We start from the raw sequence: 21,109 nt of genomic DNA, 5'->3' as shown, positions 1-21,109 counted from the left end.
TAATATTTATCAGTGCAGATGGTTTTTAATGAGATTGTGAGGTTGATGCAAGCGGCACTGTAAGTGTAACTGCTGGAGAGGCCTGCTAAATCTTAATAGAAATAAATCTTTAAATCCTAGTGGTGTTGTTTCTCTGTATGTTGTAACCATAGCAAAGACAAACACTTAAGCTTAACAGAGCCTTGACACAGTCAGCCATCTTGCAAAGATAAAAGCATTTTGCAATGACTTCAGCATTGTGACCAATAATAGTGTCACAGTTCTATATGTCACCACACTATTTCTAAGTCTGGGGATTCTCTAGATTTTATTCTTATCAACAAATCCCATGAGCAGTCCCAAACCAATAATTAATGGATCCTACTGTGTATATAAGCCTGACATATCATACTTACTCCTGTGTTCCATATAGGGCTCCTTTGTTGTCCAAACTGTTTAAAACACATTAATGAGCCACACTGTTGCACTGAGTGAAATGGTTGGTCATTACCATGAACACAAACTGTTCCTTGTTTTGAATCAGTCCCACAGACACAGTCCTGTTGCCAGAAATACTCACTAGAGCAGCAAAGCTACTGCTGAAAATAGTCCCCTACAAATGCTCTATTCTCTTTCGTTGGAGTTGTGACTACAGTATCCAGCTGTTTTGGGGAATTACTGAGCCTTTTCGATAAATAGTTCAGTATTTTGGAATGTATGAATGATTATTTTCTTCAACTCTTTCTTGGTGTACAAAATGTCGGGTGCAGTGACTGTGTGTAGTTTCCTGGAGACTTGTGACCACAGTTAGGTTGCCAGGTTTGGTGCCTTACCAAAATTTGTTCAATGGGCTTTGGGACATTTTTTACAGGAGGACAGTCTCTAAGACAAAAATAGAATAACACCAACCTCATCCTTTAACATGGAATCAATGTCATTGTGTCCTAACATTCAGCCTAACTAATGCAGTTATTGTATTTTATTCCCATCTGACAGTTTTTACTCTAAAAACAGAAGTGGCCTCTACAGTTTGTTATACTGTCAGCAGGTGTGTATTAGTGTTGACATGGGTAATTAGATGTAATTGATACAGTTTGAGGAGTGTTGTCTAAATCCTTGATTTCCTGCAGTGTGATCTGGTTTGTAGATGGAAAAACATTTGTCCAGTTTATGTTGGACCAAAAGCACTGACTCCCAGTATCCAGAGTCTGTCTTTGACAGCTTCACGATTCTCTAGTGGTGATTATACATTGGCTATATGTGGGTACAACCGAAACACTTCAGAGACGGATCATATATTGTCTGTGCACAACCTTTACAGCTGACAATCATGTAACAGCTGCCAACAGGATTTGAGACTTACTGATGTAATAGCAGTTTCTGGTACTGTCTTGTGTGCTGGAGGGAAGAAATGTACAGCTGTAAGTCTTGATGCTGCTGCAGTGTTGGACCGGAACTGTTATACTCATAACTTTTACTCTTTAGTTTCCTCTGATCAAAGTTATTGTTGCTCAGACACAAACACGCAGTGTGTAACTTCTGCCTCTAGGGGTCTCTAAAACAAAATAATAATAAAAGACAGCACCTGGTGACATTGTGAAATAGTGTGGCATCATGGGAGTTGTTGTCTTCACCACCATTACCATCAGTTTCTCCTGGTTTGGATTCCTTCAGTCTCAGTGGTTCAGGAGGTTTTGACCTGGAGCTGAATAATCCACAGAGGTGTCCTCCCCTTCACAACAAACAGACCAGGGGGTTAAAACCAGTAAAACACTGAATAGAATTTCAGTTAAAAAGTTAAAGTTAAAAATCAGTGATTCACCGGTGGTCTTCAGCAGACACAGGACAGGACCTCTCCAGCAGCTGGGAGCTGAGCTGTCTAACATTTACTCAGCTTTTTTTCTCTGATGACTTAAGATCCAATATATAGTTGAAAACCACCAAGGTATAAAAAGTGTAAGTCAATTATGGGCTTCAGCCAGACAACCACAACACTGAAACATTCGCTGGGTTATGACACAGACGACCAAATGACACGTACACTTGATTTGGTGGTAAACATGGTTGGTGCATATCAGGCATATTCAGTAGCTCTAGTGGTTGATAAGCCTAAATCCTGCAGAGCTGTGAGGTTGTGGTGAATGACTTCTAGGTCAATTACATCATCAAAAGAAACCTGACTATCTGAGGCAGCTTCCTCCCCTATGAGGGAAGAAGCTCAAAGTCTTTCATTTGCTATAAAACTTAGTGAAAGACTGAAAATTGTCAACCAGACATTTCAGGCTGATGTTGACCACGACTTAACATTGATTCTCAGGTCATTTCTGTCTTGTAACCTCTTGAGGTTTGTAATCACCACCAGAGAACAGTGAACCTGTAGAAGACAGACTGAGTAGATAATGGGACTCAGTACTGGTTCCAACACAAACTTAAAAAATTCTTTCAAAATCCTGTCATCTTGATCAGGGACGTGCAGGAAATCCACAGCAGGTGATTTTTCCAAATAATTAAATAGGCTCATAAAATGAATAATTAAAATAAACAAAGACCTATGAGATTCAGTCCATCCTAAAGTAGGCCAGCAGACAAAATGTTATCATCACTGATTGGAGAGAGAGAGAGAGAGAGATGTGTTTGGAGTCTCAGGTTTATCCTAACTGCAGCAGCTGCCTGTCAGCTGAGCCTCCGCCTCTGGAGACTGACGAATAGCTTCTGCCTCTTGTATCAACCTGAAAACTTAAAACTCCACCAACACTACAAACCATCCTGCAGTGGGATCACACCAGTAGCACGCATCAACGTGGTGAGGACCACACCCACCTTTGAACCGGGCCTTTTTGATGTCAACTACACACCTGTGATGTTTTGGGACTGTATCTTCCAGGTTGTGACACTATTGCCGACAGAATCTGTCCACAGACACACAGGCAGGACACACACACAATAACTATAGAAAATGAGCTGATGGTGACAAAGATGTAGACAAACTGTTCATTTCACATAACCATGTACCTGCTGTGCAGAGGGAGGGGCTGTCTGTAGGTGGTCACTGATGAAGGTCTATGAGCAAACCCTACAACAATCCAGTAGGATGATGGTTATTCAGTTAGAAGCCGACAAGCAAAACTGTGTTACTGTTTCCATTAGCCTGCACAGAGAGCGAGAGAGTGGGCTAACATTAGCTGGCTAACATATTACACTGGCTAACCAGCTATTGAGGCAATAAAACAACAAAGCTGCTGTGGTGTGGTGGGACTGTTCTTTTTAGTTCAGAATATATTTATATATTTTTAAAAAGGGCACTTTCTCTCTAGGGGGCCAGACAGCAGGTGCCCAAGCATCCTCTTAGCTCCATCTATTCACTTGCATGTTCTTGATTCTTTTCTGTGGGATCCTCTATGTTACTGAGCTCACCTATGTTCTAATTTCCTCTGCTTGCCTCTGCACTCTAATCTCCTCTCCCCTACCCTAACCTATTTAACATAATGCTGTACATGTTGTCCAGATGAAGTACGGAGGCCTTAAGGACACAGTCATCCAGTTTCTGTTCTACCAGCCAGTCAGGTACCAGTGGAGAGAGACTGACTTCTTCCCCTGCTCTGTTACCTGTGGAGGAGGTGAGCTGATCATCAGTCAGCTCATAGTAACTCTAAACAGGCCTCTGCATGTTTGAATAATGATTCAACGTTGTTTAGATTATTTTGATCCTCAGCTGTTGTATATCTGTGTCTATTTCCCTCCCCCAGGCTATCAGCTCAACTCTGCAGAATGCACAGACATCCGATCCAACCAGATCCTGCCTGAGCACCACTGTAACAGCTACCCTGAGAACACAAAACCCACACCCAAGCTCAAGGAGTGCAACATGGACCCCTGCAAAGAGGGGTATATATCATTATAAATTATTTTAGTCAGTGATGTCACAAAAACCAACATTTAACCACTCCATCCACTCTGTAAATTAGGATGTTGGGGAGCTGGAGTCTGCCGTTCCCAGTGCTAGAGGTGGGACAACCCCCTGAAAAACCCCTAACATCAATCAGTTCATCCTCTGATGATTCATACAGTAAAAAGTAAAGGCTAACTCTGGAAATGACTAGGTTTTGCAGTGCTGCACTTCACTCAGTGCTTTCTCTTGTTCTGGTTGCTAGACAGTGTTCATGAACAAACTTTCATGGCCAGATGTTATAATTGTTCCTTATGTATGTAGCAAATACTAAGCACTCTGCCCTCTGCCCTTCTCCACAGGGAACTTAACAGTTTGGGGGCTCCCATCGTCGTCGCCTAAACTGTTACATTCCCTGTGAGAGTCCTGGGATTGAGGGAAGTAACAAGAAATGAAATAGTTAACCAGGCAAAAAAAAAAGAAACAGGGAAACAGATTTGGCAAAAAATAAGGGATTTTATTCACAATGAAAAAAAATTGACAGTGGAACACTTGGAAACTAAAACTGCACTAAACCAAGATAACCCAAATTAACAGCAACCGCAAAATAGGATGAGTATCAGTATCAGTTTCAAGAACAGACACACAGCTTGTAATGGCCCACTCTGGTGCTGGCCGGGCCTCCTCACTCCACGTCTGTGCTCCAGCTCCTGATTGGGGAACAAGGACAGCTGTGCTGTGTCACCTGCTGGAGAAAAGGGCAGAGCACAGGGCAGACCAGCACACACACACACACACACACACAGAACACAACACTACAGCATGTAGCGCACAGGCATAAAAACTCCACCGCTCTTTACTTTATTAGCTGTAAGTCAGATGATTTACATTTAAACAGATGTTGCAACAGTCATACAGCACATACAGTAAACCATAAAGCATTTAAGAAGCCTGCACATAAGCATGAGAGTGACCAGCAAACATTTGACATTACATACATTTAGTCTTAAATGAAAAGTTCAACATGTATTGATTGTGTTGTAGCAGAGGTTCAGTCCTTTTTGTGCCACAGGTTTGTTGCCATTGCTGCTGGATGTGATTAGGTAGAACTCAAGCCAAATAATTACAATTTGAATACCTGCCAGAAAAAAAGCAAACAATTAAAAACTCATTAGCAGAAACAGTCTGAGTGGGCTTACACTTATCGTATACTGTATGCTCTGCTGTCTTGACATCACAGTCTCATACACTTACAGTTTTTGTATGTCTCCCGTAGTGATGGATTCAAAGAAGTGATGCCATATGATCACTTCCAACCTCTGCCTCGGTGAGTAACAGTGCTTCACTGCTGTCAGTGGTTTGTGGTGTTGGCTGGGATCTAACACAGGAAGTGAGCGGGCAGAAAACATTCAGACATTTGTGATTGTGACTATTGGTTGGAATAAACTTATTGATGTAGAAGTAACAGTAAGAAATATGTAAATAAGAGGAGATTAAACTTCCCTGTGACGGAGCGCTGCTGTAAATCCACACAGGATTTTTTGGAGGAATTCATGTACATGAAGAAGTGGCATGGCAGCTTTCCAAAGTTTCACATCATACATCTGAGTAGCAAAACCGACGAGCCTGCAGACAAAAGAGTTTCATTTTATTTTGGTTTTGTTGTTACTGTAAGGTTTTTCCTGATTATACAATTTATATTATGAACAAACAACAAAACTTCCAGAAAAATAACTCAGAGCACAACAGACACCAACATACACATCCAAAGTCAAACTACAATACACCTCATCACCTAGTCTCCCCCTCTCATCACCCAGTCTCATCCTCTCATCACCTAGTCTCCCCCTCTCATCACCCAGTCTCATCCTCTCATCACCCAGTCTCCCCCTCTCATCACCCAGTCTCCCCCTCTCATCACCCAGTCTCATCCTCTCATCACCCAGTCTCATCCTCTCATCACCCAGTCTCATCCTCTCATCACCCAGTCTCCCCCTCACATCACCCAGTCTCATCCTCTCATCACCCAGTCTCCCCCTAGTCTTATAAATCGCCTGTACAAACAGCCGACAGGCACAGTCAGTAACCAGCTGGTGAACAGTGGAGCCTGATATTTTCCGCAGAAGTTGGCAGAAATAAAATGAGTGAAAATGAATGAAAATGGACTTCAATAGACAATCATGATGCTGCTCGGTGAGTAAATTGAATTTGTAACCGTTTAGTTTCCACCTCAAGAAGCTGCTCATAGATAAATCAAAGTTCTTTGTTTGCTGCTTGTTTCGGTTCTTAATTAGCCAAAAAAAAATGAATACAATACGAAATAAAAAATCAAATATAGTCTGGCCTGTTAAAAAAAACAACAGGCCCGATCCTGCTCTTCTGAAAATGTTCAACTACCTTCACATGGTGAAAAATTCGTCTTCCTTTCATTTTGTACACAGTTACTCTGTTGTGTTCCACAGCATGTGTCTGCCAAACTGAAGCATTACTCATCAATCATCAGGCCTCAGACCTCCTCAGTCTTACTTCAACTCCCCGATGGGGAGATGAGCCATCCAGCTCTGTATAGGAATGTTTTCAATTCTTCCTCCTGAAAGTCTTTGGCTGTGTTGTCTTCAGCTGTGTGAGCTCAGCTCCTGGCTCAGTGGACATGTTGGGAGTGATTGGATGTGACTGCCTCACTGTCACAGGCAGAGAACAATAATAAGCATCATTTCCTTTAGATGTGCCGTGCTGTAACGCTGCAGCACATACTGTTTACCTGCACGTCTTCTAGACGGTGCGAGTGGGACAGATGCTGAGGGAGTCCACTGATGTGTGTAAATCAGGAGGTGCAAGGCTTTTCCCCAGAATGCCCTGTTGATTTTAATCTCTGCTGATATGCCAAATAACTATAGTGTTGCTGCTGCTAACTGGTTTGTCAGCTGATAGTGTTACTATATATATAGTAAACACTATCGTATAGTAGCACATTATTATTTGGTTTATGGTTTTAGTAGCTTAAAAATTGAGGAAATGGCCTCATTTGAACTTAACCAAAGTCACCAGTGTGACACCATCTTAACCACCATGCATTTTAAAATCATTCAGTGAGAGACATCCCACTGATGATTTCACTTAAATCCGCATGTTGATCCATTATCATGAACATTAAATGAATCAAAGATGAAAACATGAATACATCTGCTTAAAACCTACCGACACTGAAGTTCCTCACACATTTGCTTCTAGAATATCCACAAAGTAAAAATGATATTCATATACAGCAACTACTATTTCAATCCACAAAGCAAGGAAATGTTTATGTTAAATGTATCTATGTATCTTAAATGAATCATAACTCTTCCTGAGTTTTAAACTCCCTTTTAAAGGTTCCTCCTATCAACCTGATAGGAGTACATCAAAGTGTAAAACATGATATTCCCTGTCCCGCTATGATTAAAACTGGCATTTAGATGTGTTCAGGCAGGAATTCTTATCAAACATATAAAGTTTAGGGCAGTTTTGACGATACTAATAGAGCAACTTCCTCTAAAAAGGTGGATCATCAAAGTTCACAATGGGCAGGTTCTCCAAAGGAAAACTCAAAAGCTTTACAATTTAGCATTATGAGAGCATTAATATTAGACTGACCAAATATGATGTTGTTCCTATCAATTCTCTAGGAGGAGTTCATTAAAGTATGACACCTGGAAATGGGGAAAAATGCACCAAAATTGTACACTGAATTCAAAATGGCTTCCGGTTGGGTTTAGGATATGGTTCCATGGGGCTTTTTTGTAGATCTCCATGTGTTACATATGCCTAACAATATTCATACATCTAGGTGAAACAAGTTTTTTTTCATGGCGAATCATCAAAACTTGCCATGCCACCACAGGCAGACTGTTCAATGAAAAGTCAAAAGCTTTGCAATTTAGCATTGCAAAGGTCTTAAGATGAGACTAACCAAATATAATGTTGATCTGATTTATTTTCTCGGAGGACTGTAGGGACTGTTGTGTGTGAAAATCCAGGAGATCAGCAGTTTAAGAAACACTCAGACTAGCGTCTGACACCAACAGTCACTGAGATCCCATCTTTCCTCTTTCTCCTGACCTGTATCTGTGTGATTTTATGCGCTGCTGCCACATGATTGGCTGACTGGTTAATGATATAATGATTAGGTGTTCCTAATAAAGTGCTCAGAGTATGTGGTGTTTAAGAAAAAGAGCAGGACACATTATGAAGATGGATGTCTGTACTGTTATCAAAAAATATTATGTGCATCATTCAATCTTTGTGTGCAGCTGGGAGCAGGGTCCCTGGACCCGCTGCTCTGTGTCCTGTGGAGGTGGCTGGCAGGATCGCAGCATGCTGTGTGTAGAGGAGGACACCCACGGACAGTTCTCCCAGGTGGAGGAGTGGAAGTGCACCCACTCCCCTCGACCTGTCACCCGACAGATTTGCAACGCCTTCGCCTGCCCCCAGTGGGTGGCAATGGAATGGTCTCAGGTTAGTAAGTATCAGTTAATAACATCTACTCTAGTGAGCTCATCTGAACTCATCTATTTTACTTTTATTTTTCTATTGTTCCAATATCATCTATTTAAAAACCTGACTGATCACTTGTCAATTATCAAACAGAAATAACAAACATCTGGTTTTGGATTCCATTTTATTTTATATCCTGAACATCATTAATTTAACAATTTAACTGAAAAAAAAAAAAAAAGCTGATTGGGACCCCCCACAGGGACAATATGATTATCAGGAGAGGAAAGCAGAAAACACAAAGTGGATTTAGTTGTAAGTCCAGTTCAACAAGAATTGCTCAGTCAAGATTGAGAACACTGATTCATCAATAATGATAATGGTTGCAACCCAAATCGAGCTTGTAAAGTGTATAATACTGGATGTAAGCTGTGTGTGTTTCCACCCCATCGCAGTGCACAGTGACATGTGGTCGCGGCCTGCGTTACCGCGTGGTTCTGTGCATCGACCATCGTGGGCAGCACATCGGAGGCTGTGAAGCATCAGTCAAACCTCACGTTAAAGAAGACTGTCTAGTCCCTGTTGCCTGCCACAAGCCCAGAGGTACGACACTAATAACCCATGGAGAGCTGTGTGTATATTGTAAGCCATAATGGATGTTAAAAGCTCACAGATATTTCATAGGTTCTCTTTTGTGATATTCTCCTATTGAATAAAGGAATTAATTTATTAGGATCAGGGGGTAAAATACAGCACATAAGGTATAAATATACAGTTGATACAATGAAAGTTTGTTCACCTCACTATTTCACCATACTCATGCACTTTTATCAATATCAATATCAGTATGTGGTATATGGTTTATGGCAGTTGAATTTTTCCAATACTCCAATAAAGTAACTTGGCATCGCAAGATCAATTTGAAATAGAAGCCTGTTAACATATGTATCATCTACACTACAAATAACATATAAAATGTGTTAATATATTGTGTACTCTAAGGAGAACGAACCGCACTGCAGTTGTGAATCAGAGCGTTTTGCCAGTCTTGCTTTGATTATTAGCTGTGGTTGTGTGTGTGCTATCCTTAATGACGACAGTCACCATCCTCACTTTAAAAACAACAGGTTTCATTTGCATCAGCTTCCATCATATGGCTTCCATTTATGATCTGTCTTGCAACCTAAACTCATTAAGTTGCTCGATTCTTTAATTAATTCTCTCACAAAGAAGCTCAAAGCATTCACATGCTTTACTGTATTAACTTAATTATGGCTCTTTTCCTTAATAATAATGCTCACTGTATAAGATTCAAGCCAAACTCTGTTTGCTGTGATCCAAGTGTGTGCACTCTCTTTCTCACACACTATACTTTACTATAAACATTAATGAGACACAGAACTAGCTTTTATTCTACTTTCACAAAAAGAAGAAAGGGACAACACTGACATTGAAATTGTGGCTTTGTAAATGCAAATTTGACACACTTTCTTATCACTATCAACAAATAGCTTAAAGGACCAATATGTCACATTTGAGAGTATTTTTGAATATTTTAAACAGATTTTGAATCAATTTTGTATTTGTAAGGCAAAAAAGCATTTGTGGATCTCAATTCTACACTTGTGGATTTCCATTTTAAACACGTAGAGTTTTGAAACAAACTTTCTGCCAGTCTGAACCTGTTGGGTCTGAGCTCTACCTCATGAGCTGGACACCAAATATGTTGGATTTTGGTTGTCTATCAATTTATTGGCTATCATAAATTAAGAAAATATGAATATTAAAAATATTAATATCAAATACCTTTAAAATTAATTAAAGTCCTCGGGGCACCAGCCTAAACTAATAGGCAAAATAGCCAATATGGTTTCAGTCTCAATTTATTACCATTAATCTGGAACTCTGATTAACAATTAGAGTTTACTAACTATAACCAAATTACCAAATCAACAGTAAGTTACAGTTGAAGGATTGGAATTCTACCAAGTAGAGGTTGGCAATATTCACGCTTGTGCAACATTAAACACACCAGTAGTTATACTTAAAGGCATTTATTTACAATGGAGCAGAGTAAAACACAATGTCTAATCTAGTATATACAGGTGTGTATGTGTGTGTGCAGGGGTATGTGTGTGTGTGTCTGTGGGGACACAAACAAAGGCAAGATGGCCGATTCAAAGTGATCACTGTGACCACATGACCTGAACAAAGAAGACTACACAAGATGGCGGTAAACAAAGAAACTACTCAAAATGGCCACTGAGACCACCTGGTGTGTGTGTGTAGGAGTATGTGTGTGTGTCTGTTAGGGAAGGTGTGAGTTTCTTTGTTAGCCAAGCTCATGTAATCTAAAGGTACCAGGTTAGAGGGGGGAGGTTAGCTTCATGCAGGTTCTAGAACTGAGACGTACTGCTATGTGTGTGAACATACGAGTACTCGATTAACTGTATGACTGACCACAACCTAAGCAAACATTACAACATCAAGGCATCAATCAACATGTACATTAACAAAGTTAAGACTTCTGCTGCTTAGCTATGCTGTGCTGGGAAAGGTTAGGCCCAGTCAGTTAACATTACCCAGTCCTTGGAACAAACAAAGAGGTCCTTTCCAGTGTTGTTTAAAGTCCAGTGAGTTGGGAGGCTTCCTGGTGGAGTAAAGTCCTGTCTGGCTGTGTTGCTTTGCTGTTATCTCCTTTGTTCTCCTCACAGAGTTAGCTGTTCCACGCTAACTCTGCTATGACTCCGGTTGCTTGGAAAATCAGATGGCCTTGTGACGTAGCTGCTGATTCTGAAGAGAATTTGGTTCACTCTGAGTTAATCCGAAGCAGGTCACTGCTGATGAGGAGAAGAGCGTTTGCAGGCTGCTGGTAGCAGGCCGGCAAGACAGCTGGTTTCTCAGGTAGCAAGGCTGACCTGGGCTGGGGCCTTGTTGCCCTTTGAAGAGCCGAAAGGAGAGAGCAGGAGCTAGACGACTTAGACAAGAAGAGAAGAGAGTCAAGAGATCTGGTTTTGTTTGGTGACACCCTTGGGGGTCACATGTCACAAGCTGACCCACACGGGCTGTCCAGTAAGGCTGTCCCCTGTGGGGGGAAGGGTCGTCCCCAGGTGTGAACAGTGAGGAACTGTGGAGTGTGAGTTCCTTTGTCCAGTGGAGCAAAGAAACATCTTGTCTCTTGAATGATGAGTCCCAACAGAACCAAAATCCATTTGTATCACTCTGGCCACTTTCTTAAAACACATGATCAACTGCTGACGACACCATTTCCGCTTTTCAAAGTAAGAACACACAGTCTTCTATGTGTTGTTTTTTTCCCAAAATAATTTGTGACAAGTACCGTGATATAAGATATGAACAGAACAGTGACAGAACCTGGTTATGGTCTTTGATAGTATGGCTGTTGGTTGTAATATTTGTTTTGTTAAATGATGTATTGTTCATTGTTAATATGTTCTTTATTTATTTTCTTACTTTAAGGTGCTTGATGTATCTCGGCCTGAATTGCCGGTGGGATCAGGGCCTGAATTGGCAATATTGAATACTGACCCCCTCGGATGAATGGTTGTGAAACTCCTTTTTTGTCTCTCTGTTAGAATCTCTGCCAGTGGAAGCCAAGGTGCCCTGGTTAAAACAAGCCCATAAACTGGAGGAACACCATACTGCTACAGAGGACCCCACGTGAGTACATGCACACGTACATTTAGACACATACACAGTTCAATGCTCCCTCAACATGTTTCTATGTATCTACAACTCAGATTTTCTAAATAATGTCAATTATAATGTATTATTTAAAAATATAAGTAAAAAATGTTTAAGAACGAGCTTTCTCTTGCTTGAAAGAAGATTTGGTTGGTTTGGAATTTGACTGTCAGTGATTTTCACTTAAAAACAATTCTTCAGGTGCGCTGTGTGGCGTAGTGGTCTAAGCAGGCGCCCCATGTGTAGAGGCTACAGTCCTACAGTCCTCGCAGCAGTCGGCCTTGGTTCGAATCCCGCATCGGATGGCCCTTTACTGCATGTCATTCCCCCTCTCTCTGCTGTCCCCCAGTCTCTCTACTGTGTGCTATCGAATAAAGGCATAAAAAAGCCCCAAAAATATACTTTAAGAAAAAAAAAAACATTTTTTCAAACAAGTCCAGATGTCCAGGTGCCACAAAAGTCTTAAAACAAGATCTAATTACTGTTGGGTCTGAGCTCTGCCTCACGAACAGGACACCATAAATGCTGGGTCTGTAGACACGGGGCACCATATGTTGGAGCTTCGGTTGTCTATCAATTCATTGGCTATCATACGTTAAGAAAATATTAATATTAGAAGGATTGGAATTCTACTGAGTAGAGGATGGCAATATTCAGCCTTGTGCAACATTAAACACACCAGTAGTTATACTTAAAAACATTTTCTTTTTTACAATAGAACAGAGTAAAACACAATGTCTAATCTAGTATATACAGGTGTATGTGTGCATGTGTGGTGTATGGGGTTGTGTCTGTGGGGACATATAGTCTAAAGGTACCGGGTTAGAGGAAGATTAGCTGCATGCAGGCTCTAGAACTGAGATTGACTCCAGGTATGTGTGTGAACATAGAAGTACCCAATTAACTGTGTGACTAACCACAACCTAATCAAACATAACAACAAAACATTAACCAACATGTACATGAACAAAGGTTAAGACTTCTGCTGCTTAGGTGTGCTAGGTGAGGTTAGGCCCAGTCAGTTAACGTTACTCAGTCCTTGGAACAAAAAGAAAAAGGTCCTTTCCAGTGTTGTTGTAAAGTCCAATGAGTTGGGAGGCTTCCTGGTGGAGTAAAGTCCTGTCTGGCTGTGTGGCTTCCGCTGTATTCTCCTTTGTTCTTCTCACAGAGTTAGCTGTTCCATGCTAACTTTGCTGTTGCTCCTGTTGCTTGGAAAATCAGCTGGCTGACCTTGTGTTGTAGCTGCTGATTCTAAGCAGGTCACTGCTGTTGAGGAGAAGAGTGTTGCAGTCTGCTGTGAGCAGGCCGGCAAGAGAGCTTTTGTTCCAGGTAGCAGGGCTGACCTGGGCTGGGGCCTTGTTGCTCCTTAAAGAGCCGAGAGGAGAGAGGAGCTGCTCTCCTGAGAAAGCCAAAAAGAGAAGAGAGAGGAGAGATCTGGTTTTGTTTGGTGACACCCTGGGGGGTCACATGTCACACCCTGATCAACACTGACTGGTCAGTGAGGTCTCTGGGGAAGGGTCGTCCCCAGGTGTGAACAGTGACGAACTGTGGGGAAGTGAGTTTTATTTTCTGTAGAACAAAGAGATTTGGTCTCCAGAACCTTGGATGTACTAGAGTCCTAACATTACTTAAACTAGGATTAGTGTTATTATATTTCTAGATAACAAAACTTCCCACAGCGTTACCTCCACAGAGCCTTGCCATGTCTCTAGCTATGGTAGATCAATCAGTTGATCAAACACTAGAATATCTCATCCCCAATTTTGTGAATTTCCACAAAATTTTGTACAGATATTCACGGTTCCCTGAGGATGACTGTCATCAACACTGGTGATCCCTTGGCTTTCCCTCTATTGCCACGATGAGGTTGATGTTTTTGGTTCTGAGTGAAATGTTTTGCCAACTATAGGATGGATTGCCCTGAAATATGACATATGGTAGAGATATTCATGATCCCCAGAGGATTAATGTCAATTACTTTTCCTATTGCACCAGTAGCTGGATAAGTTTTCAGTTATCTCAACATCTACTGGATAGATTGGGATGAAACTTGGTTCAGACATTCATGTTACCCTCAGGATAAATTGCAATAACTGGTGATACTCTGACATTTCACCTAGTGCTATCATCAGATCAACATCTCTATCTGCCCAATAATTTGTTAATGACCAAATACCTGCAAAACTAATGACATCCACCTCAGCTTCGGCTGATTCCCCTCAGCATTTGTTGTACTTGTCTTTATAGATAGATAGATAGATAGATAGATAGATAGATAGATAGATAGATAGATAGATAGATAGATAGATAGATAGATAGATAGATAGTTTATTCATCCCCTAGGGGAAATCCATGTGTCCATTTGCTCATTGTTGATAATAATAATAACAACAAAAAGTTAAGAATAAATAAACATTAATAAATAGATTAGTTCACTTCCTTTGGCTGAGGCCAGCCAGTGGACCGTCAGAAGATCCATAAAGTTTTTGCTGGCTCTGTCAGTGTCTTTCACGCGGCCAGTCTGAGAGGAGAAAACCTATGAGTTGCTAAAATATCTAGCTTGACTCAGAACTGGGTTTTCTTCTCCTACATGTGTGAGTAACTTGATGGTTCTTCATGTTACATGTCTGTTTTCATTAGTGATGGCTACAGTAGACATGATAATGTTAGCTAACTTGCTGTAACCCTTATGATGAATGGGTTTAGCAAATGTCGTTATCACTAGCTTGCTAACTGTCAACATTGCTGTGGATCATATCACACCAATGCTACCATGGGCTAATGGTTGTGGTTAGATTTTTTTGGTTAGCTCTCATGTTCACAGGGAAACTTTATTCAGTTGTGCTTCTTGTTGTACGTGTTCAGTGGATGATGACCATGAAGGGATGGGGTTTATGGCTAAAGGTAGCCCGGAAGTCTGGCAGATGAAGCATTTGTTTTGAAGGAATCCCTCTGCAGCCTGCAACACTTACAGTTACGCCCACTTCATATTACGTCATATTACGTCCCTCCAGTAGGAGGGATGGAGCTGGAGGAAGTGGCAGGGGAGAGGAATGTCAGGGCAGTCCTGCATAGGCTGCTGCCCCTGACACCCAGACACTGATAAGCAGTACACTATGGATGGATGGCAAATGATAGTTTATCACAGTAAATTAATACATCTTATAATATTTCATGTGGCCCTGGTTATTTTAAATGTGCACTCTCCTCAGCTTGACTGGAGTCCAGTTTAGTGTGACAAACCATTTAAAGTGAATTGGATGTGTATGTTCTTTTCCATCTCTTGTTATCTTACTGTACATCTTTTAACCAACTGATTACAGGTGCAGTTTGGCTACCAGATACAAAACAAATAATGAACAAAAATGTGCTGGTTTAAATCCAAACACAGTCTCTCTAAATGCTCCCTTCAACTGTGTTCAGATTCGTACCTGGGCCCTGGTCACCCTGCAGCACCACCTGTGGGCCTGGCAGGCAAACTCGGGAGGTGAAGTGCCGGGTGATGCTTTCATTCACCAAGACGGAGGTGGACCTTCCAGAAGAGGAGTGTGACAAGGACAGACCCCACCTGGAGAGGCCCTGCAACCAGGAGCCATGTACCCAAGTTTCGGGCATCTCTTCAGGCCTTCAGGATCACGGGGCCTCCTACATCCAGATGGATGAACTGTACAGCTGGGACTACAGGAGCTTCACTGCCTGCTCAGCTACGTGTGCTGCCGGTGAGGTTTCTGAAATGGCCGTTGGGAGTTAAACTGCTCTGGACTCTTTTGTCCATACGAGCAGTATTGTCCCATCATGTCCAACTGGTTCTTGTCTCTGTACTCTGCCCAGGGAAGCAGACAGCAGTTGTGAGGTGTGTTAACAGGAAGCAAGGTGATGAGGTGGAGGACTCGCTGTGTGATTCATCCAGCAGGCCTCCAGTAATGTTCCGCATCTGTAACCCTGAACCGTGCCCCCCGAGGTGAGAGACCACAGGGTCACTGACGTCACTCAAACTCACAGAGCCTGAACTACCATCAGCTGGAGGCCTCCAGTTTAAGTTTGAGCTCTCTCTGTCCGGGTTTGAATATTACTGTTTGATCAAGTGAACAAGACACATGACCACTGAGTTATTTAAATTGATCAGATTGATGTAGCACCACCTATGGGTGAAATGCCACCAATTTATGCAAGATTAGGTTTGGTAGATCTCAGTCTTAGATTTTATAGTGGCCTCTTGTAAGAATCACAGTTTAGTGATGTGGTTCTGTTGTAATGCTGAATATCATCACAGGTGGGGCGTCCCTCTCCCCATCTCTCTAAGGAGTTGGAGCAGGTTAAGATTACCGTTCTACTAATGATATTCTACTGTTCATGTAAGACTAGTGAATGTTGTATGGTCGATGTTCAGTACTGTAAAAAAAAAGTGGATATTTCCTTTTTGTTGCCTTGCCAAGCTAATTAGCTACTCTAGGACTTCTGCTACCTACATGTTGCTAGCCCTCTCCACCTATGTAAGGCAGTATACACACGACATATAACATATGCTGGAAAATAATCATGAATTTAAAAAAAAAAAGATATGTATAGATGATGGAAGATGGAAAAACATCTCAGAAATTACCCAAATATTTTACCAAGGTATGTCAATGGTATGTGAGAAAATTCACCCAGAAGCAGCACAGGCTGCCACTGACTGTCCTTTCACCCATTTGGTTGGTTGCTAGTAATATTCCTAAAAATTATGTTTTTTTTCTCTCGAAATTTTACATTTTTAATTCTTGTAATATTACAACGTTATTCTTGTAATAGTATGACTTTTTGTCTCAGAATATTATGATTTTATTCTCAAAATTTCAGATTTCTAATTTTCCTCAACCTGGCCATAATACTCTATCATAGTTAAGTAATACAGACATGATATCTGATTAATATACATGAATTTTATCTGTCTTCTATGGCAGTTTACTATATACAGTACATGTATAAGTGCTCTATGGCACCATAATCATTTTGTCACATGTAATGTTTTTTTCAGAGGAAATCACTAAAAAGCAGAAACTTTATGCAACACCAGAGCCATACTACATTATTCAAGCAAAGCCAAGCTCTGAGACATGAAGCAATTCAGAGCAGTGATACAAGCCTCCTGACAGATGTTCATCATGAGTGATTAATGCCACTGAGAAATTATGCTTTCTGGATTCTCAGTACAGAAGGTAGAGATGTAACAGAGCTTATAAGACATTTTCGGAAATTCATTATTTCATGAGTTCATGATACAGTGTATTATCATTTATAATGATTCAGTGTGGGAATGAATCACCACTTCTACAGGCCACCTCCTAGAAAGAGCCTGCAGACTAATATTTAGCAGTATTAAGTGTCCAACTTACCCTATTCTCTCTCTCTCAGATGGGAGGTGACAGCATGGACCAGCTGCTCTGCGTCCTGCGGCGTTGGAATACAGACCAGGAGTGTGTTTTGCATGCGTCTGTTGTCTGTTGACCAGCAGGATATTCTGACTGTTTCAGAGGAAGAGTGCAGGGAATTCAAACCTGCCATCCTGCAACCTTGCAACCAGGTTGACTGTCCTCCAGCCTGGGAGACCGAACCTTGGCAACTGGTATGGACTTTCTTTGTGTGTGTGTGTGTGTGTGTGTGTGTGTGTCAATGTATTTGATTAAAAACTGATTGAATTCTTCCTTTCCTACCTACATACATCTGGTTCCTCTCTGCAGTGCTCCCAGTCCTGTGGTGGGGGTGTCGAGGTGCGGAAGGTCTACTGTAAGCAGCTCTTGTCTACAGGGGCCTATAGGAGGCTGGGAGACACAGCCTGCTGGGGGGGCAAACCTGCCACTAACAGAGGCTGCAGCAACACTGATTGTCTGCCCTACATGACAGCAGGAGAATGGGGAAAGGTGCGTACCTGCATGTGGAGAAATGAAAGAGATTATGGAGGAGGGCTGGAGGCTGCAGGCTGGAATAAAAGCTACTGTTTCAATATTACAAAAAAGAAATCAATCTAATATGAATAAAGGCCTGATCATTTCTACATTTTTTAGCAAGATCATTTATATTCAATGGAGCTGCAGCATTTTGCCTGCAGAGGGCGAAGTGACTCCAGACAAATTGTTCATGAACTTTATTGAACTCGCTCAAATTTTTGCCATTGACAATAGCTGACTGTCTTGACAGTGCTGAACCTTGAAGGAAAGTAGAGCCAGAGAGTCCTAATCAGAGGAAGCTGTCATTGATACATCTCAGCTGTCATTATTTCCTGTTTTATCTTGAAATACTAACCTGTCTTGTCCTTTCAGTTCCTACCTGCCTTTGTCTCCCAACCCCCATCATTTACACCTACCTCCAATTACTCACCTGCCCCTGATGTTCCTGTCCATTAGCCCCATATTTACATACTCACCTGTTTCCTCAGATTGTCTTTGTCTCTCTAGCATTTTCTCCTGGTGTTTGATTCCATGGTTTTTGACTGTTTTTTTCTCAGTTCTGGGATTTTTACCTGCTCCCAGTCAGCTCCTGTTTGACCTGTTTGGACTGCTTGCTGGTGTATTATCTGCTTGGACATCAGTAAAGACTTTGCTGTATGTCTCTCTGCATTTGAGTCACAGCGTTTCTAGTTTTGTCACAGTGCAATTTGGCCACGGCAGACTCAGCAGGGAAAGCAGTCAGCTGAGCAGTTGCACAACCACAAACTGCTGTTTGTAGGAGTACAGGATCTTCACGTGTGACATGACTTTCAAAGTGACTCACAATGATGGAGCAGCTCAGTCATCTGCCCATCACTGGAGACTTTATCAGAGGCAATGAAAATGGTTCTTGTAATCAGACTCCTGGTGGAGAAGCAGCCCTGGATTTACTGGCCGTGCAACAAGGAAACAGCTGGGTGGCAGATCACTACAACCCTTTTCTGACTCTAGTCAGTGGAACACTCACTAATTTTTTTAATCCATTTGGACTAGAAGGCAGTGTTTAGCAAAGCCCAGGTCATGTCCCTACCTACTCCACCTCTGTCTTGATACCTCTCCTCCTAAGGGCCTCCTTTACTCTCTGTCCACCCCAGATTGGAGGCAATGGACCAATACATCCAGAGCTCCTTGACCACCAGCCTCATCCATCCTTCTTCCTCCCCTGCGGGTCCAGGATTCCTCTTTGTGGATAAAAAGGATAAGACCTTGCACCCCTTCATTGACTACAGAAAACTCAATGAAGTCACCATCAAGAGCTGCTTTTGAACTGTTGCAGGGAGCCACTATTTTCACTAAACTCGACCTCAGAATCCGCATCAGAGATGGGAATGAGTGGAATACTGCCTTCAACACACCGTGTGGATGGACAGTATGAGTACTTGGTTATGCCTTTTCACTTTACTAATGCACAAGTTGTTTTCTAGGTCCTAGATAATGATGTTCTTCATGATAGGTGTTTGTATACCTGGAACCATTCCGATCTTTTCCAAGGATGAGAGGAAAAATGTGTTGCATGTCTTTGCAGTGATTGTTGGAGAACCAGCTGTTTGTCAAGATGGAAAAGTTTGAGTTCCACCAGGAGTCAGTCTTCATTTATGGGATTCATTGTATCCCCTGGAAACATTCAAATGGACCCAGCTTAGGTTTCAGTTTGCCTCTTCCCCCATCCTAACCATGCCAGATCTCAAACTTACCACTTGTGTGATTGGTGCTGTGACCTGGGATATCGAAGGCAAGTCAGACGTGTGCTGGAGGGGGCCCAGGCCCCCAGTGGATGCTCTCAGTATCGCCTCTTCGTTCTAGTCACTGCACTTACAGGAGCTACAATGGGGTCATTCCTCCAAGCTCAGCTACCATCCGGTGAGTCAGACCATCAGTCATGAATCAGTCATGAGTGATTTTGGTCGCTTTCACTAACTGAGGACATCTCCTGTTTGTAGCCAGAATGAGACCTCCCAGAGACCACCATTTCTACTCCTTTGGCTCCTCCCTGTGCCACAACAACCATGGTCCCACATTTACCTGGACTTTGTCACAGGTTTGCCCCCTTTAGAAGATAACTGTGTCACCCTCACTACCATAGACCACTTTTCCCACATGGCTCACTTTCCTCTGCCCAGATCCCCTTTTGCCAAGAACATAGCAGAGATAATGTTATCTCATGTGTTTCCATTGCATGGCTGCCCACAGGATGTGGTTTGTCTCAGACAGAGGTCCTCTGTTCACCTCCCGCTTCTGGAGGGAATTCTGCAAACTTATTGGAGCCACAGCCAGTCTCTTTTCACCCCAAATCCAACAGGTGTACAGAATGCTATAATCAGGAGATGGGGACTCAGGTGTCTGGTGTCCCAGTATCCATCCCCTGGAGCCAACAACTGGTATGGATTGAGTCTGCTCACAGATCACTTCCTCTCTCTCCCACTGGTCTATCCTCTTTCCAGTGTGTGTGTATGGTTACCAAACACTGCTGCTCCTCAATGTTGAGGATGAGGTCGCTGTGCCATCTGACAAGCTGTGGTGTGTCTCTGTCACCTCACCTGGAAAAGGGCCTGGGCCGCTCTCCTACCTTCCTCCAAGTGTTACAAGACCCACAGCCCTGTTATCGAGTGGGACAAGGTTTGGCTATCCTCCCAGGAGCTCCCCCTCCAAGTGAACAGTCACAAGCACAAACCCAGGTTTGTCCCTTTCGAAAATCAGAAGTTAATAATCGTGTCTGTTCAGTTGCGTCTCATAGGACTATGAGAGTTCACCCCACACATTTCCAAGCCTGTCAAGACAAGCCCATTGGTTCCCTTCTCCAGACCTCCCTCGATCCCCCAGGTCATTGATGGCAGTACCGCCTTCACTGTGAAGCACTCGTTGGCAGTTAGCCACAGAGGGCTGAAAGAAAGGTTGTGGTTTCCCTCCATGGACGTTCTGGACCAGTTTGTCTGTTGTTTCACCAGTGTCATCCTGAACAACCTGGGACGTCTGGAGCCCCGTGTTAAAGGGGAGAGTGGGGCACTGTCACACATCTGTTCAATTATTATTTCCTGTTTTTGTTTTGAAATACTTACCTGTTTTGTTGTTTCAGTTCCTGCCCTTGTGTGTCTCCTGACCC

The 21,109-nt window shown here is 42.3% G+C and overlaps 1 protein-coding gene across 1 annotated transcript in view; it reads left to right on the top strand.

The window, feature by feature from the left end:
• The window catches only part of adamtsl3 (ADAMTS-like 3), a 196,309-nt gene that overhangs the window by 142,518 nt on the left and 32,682 nt on the right, over positions 1-21,109 (top strand). Inside the window, exons 8-17 of the mRNA XM_023425560.2 lie at positions 3,485-3,596; positions 3,726-3,864; positions 5,142-5,192; positions 8,155-8,359; positions 8,794-8,941; positions 11,935-12,019; positions 15,467-15,762; positions 15,875-16,004; positions 17,438-17,648; positions 17,764-17,943. Coding sequence (XP_023281328.2) covers positions 3,485-3,596; positions 3,726-3,864; positions 5,142-5,192; positions 8,155-8,359; positions 8,794-8,941; positions 11,935-12,019; positions 15,467-15,762; positions 15,875-16,004; positions 17,438-17,648; positions 17,764-17,943 — 1,557 coding nt within the window. The remainder of the gene's footprint in view (positions 1-3,484; positions 3,597-3,725; positions 3,865-5,141; positions 5,193-8,154; positions 8,360-8,793; positions 8,942-11,934; positions 12,020-15,466; positions 15,763-15,874; positions 16,005-17,437; positions 17,649-17,763; positions 17,944-21,109) is intronic.

This window comes from Seriola lalandi, unplaced genomic scaffold (genome assembly GCF_002814215.2).
Source record: "Seriola lalandi dorsalis isolate HSWRI2012SDOR001 ecotype SW California unplaced genomic scaffold, Sedor1 jcf7180002054784, whole genome shotgun sequence".
NCBI classification, from domain to species: Eukaryota; Metazoa; Chordata; class Actinopteri; order Carangiformes; family Carangidae; genus Seriola; species Seriola lalandi.
Note: the sequence above shows the minus strand (reverse complement) of the source record. Positions and strands in the feature narration are given on the sequence as shown.